At 44.5% G+C, this 10,824-nt stretch overlaps 1 protein-coding gene across 1 annotated transcript in view; it reads right to left on the bottom strand.

Moving 5' to 3' along the window:
* Nucleotides 1–6,565: 6,565 nt before the first annotated feature.
* Nucleotides 6,566–10,824, bottom strand: part of mrpl52 (mitochondrial ribosomal protein L52) — a 47,233-nt gene continuing 42,974 nt past the window's right edge. Inside the window, exon 5 of the mRNA XM_028793648.2 lies at nucleotides 6,566–6,719. Coding sequence (XP_028649481.1) covers nucleotides 6,567–6,719 — 153 coding nt within the window. The 3' untranslated portion in view covers nucleotide 6,566. The remainder of the gene's footprint in view (nucleotides 6,720–10,824) is intronic.

Genomic DNA, 10,824 nt, shown 5'->3' with positions numbered 1-10,824 from the left:
CCAGATAAGCACAGATCCCAACTGTCAAGAGTGGCCCTCTGGTCCTCATGGACACTGGTAGACCAAGTTACACCTTCTACTCTTAAGAATACAGTAATGTAAGCTGACCCAATCACCAACAGTTCAGGTTGATCTTCTAATAGTCCTATCTGATCTTGTGTTTCTCCAGCACCAACACTTCAGACTGAACTTCTGATCTATGCAGACTTCGCTACTTCTGAATAAACATCTTCACTGTATTGGTACTTCATGTTGATCTTTACTTAAATTTCTTGGAGTGACCTTCACCAATGAACTAGGCACTACAGTACTCATCTTGGTGATCATCAAGACAGCTCTCCAATTCCTTAACTCCTTCAGATGTGTAAATAAGGCCTGGATGACTCCCTCAATGCTCACCATAGGCACACAGTAAAGTACGCCCTGACTGGCTGAATCACATCCTGGTATGGCAGCTGCTGTTTCACAGGGTAGTGAAGTCGGTTGAGAATATCACTGGTGCTTTCTGTCCAGTACATTAATACCACATGCTGCCATAAAAATGCAATCAGTTCCTTGAAAGCCTTCAGCCTTCCACTTTTCTCACTCCTCTGTTTAGAAACTTTAACACTCATATCACAAAATTCAGGACGTTATCCTACTCAACAGACCTTTGCATGGATAATTCTGATTCTTTCTCATATTTATCGCAGGACACTGTATTTATTCTTTTGCTGTTGGTACTATACCACTGTTACCAATGTGTGGGCGCCATGCAGGTTAGAATTTCAATGCGCTGCTGGTTATAAATTTGAACTTTTTTGGTCCTTATAGATGTTACAAATCAAAGCTGCTCTTCATGTTCCACACCAACTCTATTCTAATTTTTTCACAGATAGATATTTTACATCCCAGTGGCCTGTTTGTCTGATCCATCCTGCCTTCCATACCATTCACACGGTCAGTGGCGCCCTGCTCCTAAAAATCAAGTCTAGCATTACGGACGCCAGAGGACAGCAGGCTTCTCCCAGCAGACACTCTCCTGTTCCTGCATCAGCACCCCAGCCACCACTTCCCCACCATCCCTTTTCCGTATGCTCACAGACAGCTTGCCTTGTGGTTTCAAGAAACAAGAGTCAGCTAGAAAATAAATCCCCCGACACGGAATTAAAAAAAAGAAGAAGAAAGATCAGAGCCATGAGATCAAGGGGGTGAGCACAAGAACAAAAGTGAGCAGTCAGCCGCGATAGTAAAGCTAAACAAACCCGAGGCTCGGCTTCATGGTGGAACGGCTGCCCTCTCATTCTTACCGCAGACGCCATTTACCGTGCAGTCAAGAGGAGAGCGGGGCCGCTTCCTGCATTCCAGCAGCGCATGGAGAGGGCCAACCAGATGCTGACACGGACCACTTGGGCCACCCGTTTGGTCAGATTATGTGGTGGGTGCCTGGGGGGAGGGGAGCTGACTCAGACCACCAGGTGCCAGAGGACCCAGCCTGACTCAAGAAGTTTAGGAAGCGATCTTCATCTCAGGCAGCTGGGATCTGATGGGGGTGACAGAGGTGTAGTTAGCATCCTTCCTCCCAGCTTCTGTTTTCTGAACATCCAGCACAAATGACCTTTGGAGTGGTCATACAGGATGTCACTAAGCCACCGGCCAGGCACACAGCTAAGGTCATGTCTCTGGTTTTAAAGCCTTTCCTGCCAGATGCAGGTGAGCCCATAATGAAGTCCCACGGCTGTGGTCATTGATTGCGTGTTTCTTCCTCTTCCTCAGTTTGCTCATTCACAAAATTCCAGACTCAACCCTTATGATCTGCAGAATCGGATATAAATAACACTGTAATCATCTCTTTTTCTAGTGACTTTTTGCAATAAGGAAGTGAGTCACATTCTGCCAACCTTTTCACGCCTTCATAACTGACCACTATGGCGCAACAGTGAGTTGATCTCTAGGAGCGAGAGGTTATAAACAAGACAAAAAACCTTTCCCCATCAGCAGGAGCATAGCGCTACAGGCGAGGGCATCTCTGAACCACCATACACCCTTCTCACTCCCTTCGGTATATCTCTTAGGCGAGTCCCTGGCTTCATCGACAACAGCAGGCCACAATTTGAATATACTTCCCCCCCCCCCACTCCACCCCACCCCAGCCTCTGCCCCCACCTCCTCATTCCCTCAAACATGCTGACGTGGTCAGTGGAAACAAAACCGAACTCGCATCTGGTTCTCATCTTCAGAGCAGAAGGAAGACTGGGGTTTAATATTTCTGGGATGGTTTCATTTATCAAAGACAGCAAATAGTTCTTTGAAGGAAAAGAAAAAGAAAAACCTCTCGCTACAAAGCAAAAAAAAGATCCATTCTGGGAAAAGTAAAGCCGCATGCCCTGCAGAATCGAGCTCCATGCACAGGCACTCAGCAGCGCCGCTCCTGGTGTAATCCCAGTGCCAAGCCCATCCAGAATCTGGTGTCGATACAGTTGATGCCATCATATGTGAACAATGGTAACAATACAATTGAGGCTCCCACTGCAGACTAAATACAGCTAAGTGCGCAGTATCTAGATTCTAGCAGAAATACATCTGGGACCATTTTATACACGTCCCGGTACAAAGAGAGCTAGTCCACTCTGTCCATACTCTTGCACCAATACAGCTGGGCCCATCTTACCCACACCCAAACACAAATTCAGTTAAGCACACCCTGTCCAGACTCCAATTTAATGCAGCTGAACCCACCTCAGCTGGGCACTGGTATCAAAGAAGCTCATCTTACAATCTTTGCACGCCAGTGCCAATAGCAGAGAGCCCAGATTGTCCATAGGCTAGTATCAATAGAGCAGAACCCACCTCTTCTCTTCTTCATTACCATTACAACTGAATTCACAGATGTGAACATCAGTTTTAATATAACTAAGCACATCCTTCCTTAACCCGAGTATTGTTAAGGCTAGGCCAATCTGTTTGAGCTCAAGTGTTGAAACAGCTGAGCCCAAAATGTCCAGACACCAAAATCACTGCAGCTAAAACCCCTGATCCTACCATGTTCGAACACCGAGGGAAACCCTGTCCACACACATGAATTACCTCTTCCAGGGCAGATGATGCCTTTTGTCGAAATTCAGGGTTAGGGGACAGTAATCAGTCGTAAACTGCTACAAAACTTGCTGTTACATTTTAGTTTGACTCTCTTTGCTAGAAGGAAAGTTAGCTTTGTTGATTTGCTCTCAGTTTCCTGCATGTGTAGGAGTTAGCGAAGAGCAAACAGTCTCTAAAATAGCGTCAACATGTGGCAAGAGACCAAAGCGAATGTGCAGAGCAAAAAACTCTATGGACGTCATTTTTCGTATTATGATTGTTTCTGACCCTGACCTGTCGGACCTCTGATTTTGATGCTAGTTAACAGGAGATGGAGATTGAAAACTAAAGTGAGGTATCAGCATTAGCCGATCGTGGTGCTGAATATGTTTGTGTAGCTGATGTGCCTACGGAGGTAGGCTTGTGAGGTCACCCACTTATGTTGACAAGAAGTACCAACCATGCTGGCTCACCATACATTTCTGCTGGCCCATGAGCCACCCCCGCGCAGCCACATCACTGCATAACAGCAGATTTATGTTGATTTATGGGTGAAACAATTGCTTTGTGTGCTTTTAAGAAAACTTGAGTTTTGGAAAAAAAATATTCAGCCCTCAAAGAGTTAATACAGCACATGTATTAAAAAGCTCTCTTCATCTGGACTCCCAAGTCATTACAACAGAGCCCATCAGAACTTGGACCACTTAATCTGGAAAACAGTATCAGTACCGCAATACCAACACAGCTAAGTCCATCCTGTGAAAACATTAGCTTTAATACGCTTAACTCTGCTCATCTGTTCTCTGGTATCAGTATAAGAGCCTGCCTACGTGGATACCACCTTTCACACAGCCAGACTCACCTCGTCTGGACACCAGCACTAACCCAACTGAGCCCACATTGTACATTACCCGTAATGTGGTGTCTACACAGTTTAGGCTTCTGCACCGCCCTGCTGAAAAGATCTGGCACAAAGGCCCAGCGTGAAGAACACCCCTCCCTACTTTGGACCACTTACATGTCCACACACCTCAGACATAACTTTTACTCTTACCCATGCACCCAGCTGAAATGAAATTTGGTTAGACAGGGAGCTGGACAGCCTTATTCCTAATATACACTTCATTGGGGTAATTTACTATAGTTGTTAAGTGCCAGTATGTAGGCAGCCTACTCTCATGTATTCTTCTGAAGGACATCTGTTCATAATTGTTACACCATAATTAGTGCACATAAGCCCACCACATCTGGAGATCCTTAAAGAGAGAAGAACTCACAGGCTTGGTCACATCACAGTCTCTCTTAATTTCACGAGTGCCCCTTCTACTTCTCTTCATAAGAGAACACACAAATCTGAAGGGGCCTGCTGTGTCCCTATACCATACCGCAACTCATATCCCACCCTGTACCCTGTCATTATGGCCTTTCAATCAAGCTTATTTACATTTTACTTTCAAGTTGCCATTCGATTGGACATAAAAGACAGTGACAGACAACACAGGGGATTACAGCTTCCATAGTCATGATAGTTATGACCTGAGGATCACATGATGGACAAAGCAGTCACTTACACCCGGGCTTGAGAAGGCACTTCCTAGTCACTGGAGGAGACTAAAGGAATCAAATGAATGCCAAGAAAGAGGTCTCCTAGAAAAAGAACACAAAGACACTGCCATCCAGTATCAGAACACCATGTCCACGTAGTGACTTACTGCTGGAAAGCAGAGAGGTAGGCCACAACAGGAGAACCTTGGGGCAACAAAGTTACCTTTTCCCCAGGATCAAAGGAAACAGCTAGCAAGATTCAGTCATTAGGCCCCAGAAAGTGGTGACATTTGAAAAAGGAGTCCGTCAGCAGGGCACATACAGGCTATTTTAACTGTGCCCAACAAAACCTCAGCTATGCTGCCCAAGTTGCAGGGCTCTCTAATCTGATCACAGCTGCAGCAGACTGATCGATATAACAGAAATTAACCAAATCCCCCATTTCATGCCAGGCAGATTCCCAAAGAGCCAAAATGCCTTCTTGTGGATGGGCTGCCAGTCAAAAGCAGGGTACAAATGGTCTCAAGGGTGGTGGTACTACGACTACACAAATAAGTGAGAAAAGAACCCAACTAAGGAATCCTGAAGCTCATCGTATCATTAAACATGGTTTTTCATTAACATATTATTATGATCAAGCTAAAAAAAAAAAAAAAAGTGTACTCAATATACTTCTTAAAAATGCCCATGCCAGTAAATGAAAATTTAGGGACTACTTTCCTAGAAGGATCACATTTAGCAATAAGGATTTTAAGGAGTTTTCTTTCCTCTGAAAAGTAAGGAAAAACATCACAAGATTTGTTAGAATGCCAATGTGATGCAATGTGTTTTGCTAAAATGTGGCGAGCATTGTGGCCCTCTACTGCCCATGTCTGGTAATTACACTTTCAGAATAAAGACATGTTTAGCTTAACTCCATATTAGATAATGAAGCCAATTGGGTTTCAACTGTAAACCTATATAGACTCACCAATAAAATGAATTAAAGTGTTGATCTGTAAAGCATTAGGATGAAGGTTAAATTCTCTACTGCCAACTTCACATCCAACTTCAAGAAAGGTGCTTAACCTGCACGGGCTCCTTTTCTAACTACGTGCCTCTTAAATGATAAAATAAATGTAAGTGCATTTGGTGAACTATTAAATGCACGATGCATATCCACCCTAAAACCTGTTTGAAACAGCTGTGAGTTTGGAGGGGATGTTCAACACTGTACGATTATTTCAGTTTCTGAAACAGCTGACACTAAAGCTTATCTAGCCAGTGGCCCTTTATTCAACTACAGTGTGGACATATTGAATAAATCAGCTTCCATTTTATTTTCATGCTTGCTTTTCAAATGAAAAGGTGATTCACTCATTATACTACACTGCGTTTCTTTGTTTGTCCAATATGTGGCAGTTAAATGACACTGCTTTAAGGCAAAGTTGTGAGTCACCTTGTTTTGCAAAGCCAGCAGATTGGCAATAAGGCTTAAGACACTTCCGGGCAAGTGGAATCATATGTTAGAGAAAGCTGACTACTTTCCTCTCACACTGGAAATTTGTTTGCCTGCAATGTGTTTTAAATTTAATCAGGAAAAAAACAGAAAAGCTAAATGGCCCATCTTAAGCATGAGGTATTTACTGCATGTAGCCACTTCCCCCATTCTAAGTGACTTACAGATCAATTTGTTCTGGTTCTTTCTTATCACTTAAACTGTATGCATAGTAACTTGCAGCTTTGCATATAGGTATCTGCTAAGGAATGCCTAGTAATTATAATATTTTGATATTTCATACAATGCAGGTTAAGTAACAAAGTTTGTCAGAAGTGGTACTGAACCAGCAACATATTGGTTTGCTGTCTAAATCTTCTGACAAAAGGCCCACCAAGCTAAGTGGATCAGAGGCCAGCCATCAGGTACCCGCACAATTTAACTGCTAAGGCGTATGGCACTTCTCTTTATTACAAAAACTTGCTCTTTATTTTTTGCTCTTTATTTGTTTATGTAGAGCTCCTTTAGACTTAAGTTGAAGGGCTGTCCTCTGTTTCTCTTCCACTTCCTTCTCTTCCAGCTGCTTTCTCCAACGCTGCATTCCTTCATCCACCTGGGAACTCAGCTGCACAACACGCCTCTGAAATGATAAGAATAGCCAATTTTAATAGGCAAACTAAACGTGAACATAGAGTGGAGGACATTTCTTTTGATCCAATCCACTTATTTCTTGGAGGCAAATCAGAAAGCACTGATGATGCATTTATTGGTGAAGATGAACTACACATGTCCCTTAAAATACTGGTTGGGATGCAGAACTGCAGGAGCACCAGTGGCTAGCCTAGCAGAGAAAGCTGTAACCAAATTGTCTTCATGGCACAATTCAGCAATTGTGACCCAGAAGGTGATGTTAGGATGGGGCTATAAAGAAAGGTGGGTATTTGGCAAAGGATTAATAAATGGAGGGAAGCAGAAGCCAGAGAAACAGCAGTGCAGTAAACTGATGCAAGGTTAGTGGGTTGTGGTGATGCAGGATTGTGGGTGAACAGACCAGCCACACCACGTGGTAGTCAGGGGACTTTTATTTGTACACGTAGGCTTTTTAAGGCATGAGGTAATTTAGTACTTTTGCCATTTTGTTGTACTTTTTGTTCTTCCTGTTGTGCTTAACCTCTCCTATAATAAAAGATTTCACAATTTTATACTCTTGGCTTCCTCGAGTCATCTTTGGATTTGGGGGCTTACTCATTAGCATCCCCTTCAGTTCACATTAATAACATTTCCTTTCTTTAAAAACTGCTAAATAGGATGGTTATGGCCACCACCTCAAGAATGAAGCTCATTCACTTCTGTTAGTGCAGTTTAGGGCCTAGTGGTCTGTAGCACTGGGCAAAAGACAGGAACCAGTCCTAGAATAAAGGTGCTGAGCCAAAACTGAACACAATCAAACAATCATTTGCAGTGGATCAATACAGCTTAACTTTAGAATGTGGGGAAAAAATGAGAACACCTGGGGAAAATCCACACAAGAACAACAGGAAGAACATGTAAACTCCACATAGATAGATAGATGGAACTTTATTGTCATTGTCACTTTTACAAAGGAACAATGAAATTGAAGATGCAGTCGACTCAGAGTGAGGCATAAGAGTTAAAAAGACAAGAAGAGAAAATAATAACAAACCGAACAGTAATAAAAGTACTTTACAAAATATACAAATTGCACTGGTTGACTTAAGGTCTATATTGCACATTGGTAGAATGATATGGAGCAGTTTTATTCTGAGTTCAGGGCCATGACTGCTTTCGGATAAAAGCTGTTTTTAAGGCGGTTTGTCCTGGTTTTCATTGCTCTGTATCTCTTGCCCGATGGCAAAAGCTGGAAGAGGCAATGACTGGGATGTGATGAATCCTGTGAAATGTCTATTGCTTGTAGATTTGTTCCAGAGTGGGGAAGGTACAACCAATTGTTCTTTCCGCTGTCCTGACGACCCTGTGGAGCGCTTTCCTTTCTGAGGAAGTGCAGCTGCGGTACCACACACACAGTTCATACGTGAGCACACTCTCTATGAAACAGTGATAAAAGGCAAGGGGCAGATTTTTGGGGAGATGGTTCTTTCTGAGAATTCTCAGATAATACAGTCTCTGCTGTGCCTTCTTCAGCAGCTCCTTGGTGTTTGCGCTCCAGATCAGGTCATCGTCCAGCTCAATGCCCAGAAACCTGAACACCCGGACCCTCTCCACACAGGCCCCACCAATGATAAGTGGCTGGATGTCAGTTTTGTTTTTTCTAAAGTCAATAACAAGCTCCTTCATTTTTGTGGTGTTGAGGAGCAGGTTATTGGCTCTGCACCACTCTGACAGCCGCTCTACCTCGTACCTGAATACCAGCTCACCCTCCTTGCCCAAGATGAGTCCGACCACCATTGTGTCATCCGCGAACTTTATGATCTTGTTGCTATGGTGAGTGGGAATACAGTCATATGTGTAGAGGGTGTAGAGGAGCAGGCTGAGCACACAACCCTGCTGCGTCCCGGTGTTGAGGCTGACAGCAGTGGAGGTGTGGGGACCCAGCCTGACCTTCTGGGATCGACCAGACAGGAAGTCCAGTATCCAACTGCAGGTGAGTGATGGAAGTCTCAGATCTATCAGTTTGGACGCCAGTCATTGTGGGAGGATGGTATTAAACGCCAAGCTGAAGTCCACAAAGAGCAGTCTGACGTAACACCCCTGCTGCTCCAGGTGGGTCAGGGCAGCATGAAGGGCTGTGGCCACAACGTCCTCCGTGGATCTCTTTGCTTTGTAAGCAAATTGAAATGGGTCCAGGTCTGCTGGCAGGCAGGTGATGAAATGACTCCGCACCAGTTTCTCAAAGCACTTCATGATGACAGATGTGAGTGCCACGGGGCGGAAATCATTCAGGCTATTTGTGATGGATTTTTTCGGCAGCGGAACAATGATGGAGGACTTGAGGCAGGATGGGACAGTGGCCTGGGACAGGGACTGGTTGAAAATCCTAGTGAAGATTCCAGCCAGTTGATCCGCACAGTCTTTCAGCACCCATCCAGCCATACCGTTGGGTCCAGCAGCCTTCCTTGGGTTCACCTTCCTCATCACCCGCCTCAGCTCACACTCTTCCACCATGAGTATGTTGCAGTTGTGAATAGGAGGCTGTGATGGAGCTGCTGTTGGTATCACCTCAAAGCGGGCAAAGATGATGTTCAGCTCCTCTGCCAGAGAAGCGTCTCCCTCAGCGGCCAAGGAGTTGCTGGATTTGTAGCCGGTGATGTGCTGGACACCCTGCCTGGTGGTGTTACTCCTCAGATGGTCCTCTATCCTCCTTCTGTATGCTGCCTTGGCCTCTCGGATGCCTCTCTTCAGGTTCGCTCTGGCTACACTGTAAAGAGCCCCATTCCCAGACCTGAAAGCAGTATTCCTGGCTTTCAGCAGATTCTGGACCTCCCTCGTCATCCTGTTGGAATAAATCCTTATGTGTCAGTCCATGGTGACGTTGTCTGTGCAGAACCTGATGTAATCCAGGACTGCCGTAGTGTGGTTCTCCAAGTCTTGGTGATCGAATACCTTCCAGTCGGTTCTCTGGAAGCAGTCCTGCAACTGTTGGGAGGCCTCCTCGGGCCATATGGTAACAGTCCTGGTCATAGTGGGAGCTTGTTTCCTGAGAGGGGTATATGCAGGGATCAGAAGCAGGGATGTGTGATCAGACTGGTCATGGTATGCTAGGGGTTTAGCCCTATAGCCCTGTCTGATGTTTGTGTACAGCTTGTCCAGTGTTTTAACTCTCCTGGTTGCACCCTTTATATGTTGATGGAATTTGGGGAGAACTGCTTTCAGATCTGCATGATTAACGTCCCTAGAGATGATGTGAACAGCCTCAGGATACTTGCTCACTTTACTGCTGATGGTGTCATACAAAAGCCCCAGAGCCGAGCTAGCATTAGCATCTGGTGCTATGTACAAAGCAGTTAGCAGTATGGCGTTGAATTCACGGGGGAGGTATATGGGTCTGCATTTAATTGTCATAAACTTCACGTCTGGAGAGCAGTGTCTGGTGACTATGGTGGAATTCATGCACCAGCTATAGAGGCCGTAGTTCAAACCCAGGACAACAGCAGTGGCACTAACCCCTCAATCACCATGCCTCCGTTAACTAAAGAACCAATAAGTAAAAACACATGAATACCCAGGGGTATGGAGATCAGCAAAGAGCAAGAAAAGATTCTGAAAGATCCACTCTTTGCAGTATTTCCTGTGACTGTTATTGAAACGTTGGGAAAGCAAAGATCCGTTCAAGAACCCCTGAAGATGATGATAAGATGAACAAATGCCAGGGCAGTATAGTGGATGTATTAAAATCTGAAACAAGAGCTATGGAAAGGTTTCAAGGGTGTGAGCAGAAGAATGAGGTCCGGCTGTGTTATGAAATAAGTGAGCGCCTTTCGGTCTAAATTTCTGCCTTCAGTTACTTCTCAGCATAACATATGATCTTTGTAATGGCCTGTCATCATTCCCAATAAACTTTAAGCATTAGCACATATCAATCATGGCAACCTGTGGGTAAAGCTATGTTAGTGCATGCACAAAGTAAGTAGAAAGGGCACATTCTGCAGAGAGAAAACTCAACAGATAAGGCCAGACATGTTACTACAGTACAGGGACATTCTGTACTTACTATTGCATGGTAATTCAGGAGTTGGAAAAAGGAAAAAAAAATTGTGGGTTCTCTT

The sequence above is a fragment of the Erpetoichthys calabaricus genome, chromosome 2 (assembly GCF_900747795.2).
Source record: "Erpetoichthys calabaricus chromosome 2, fErpCal1.3, whole genome shotgun sequence".
In the NCBI taxonomy this organism is placed as follows: domain Eukaryota; kingdom Metazoa; phylum Chordata; class Cladistia; order Polypteriformes; family Polypteridae; genus Erpetoichthys; species Erpetoichthys calabaricus.
Note: the sequence above shows the minus strand (reverse complement) of the source record. Positions and strands in the feature narration are given on the sequence as shown.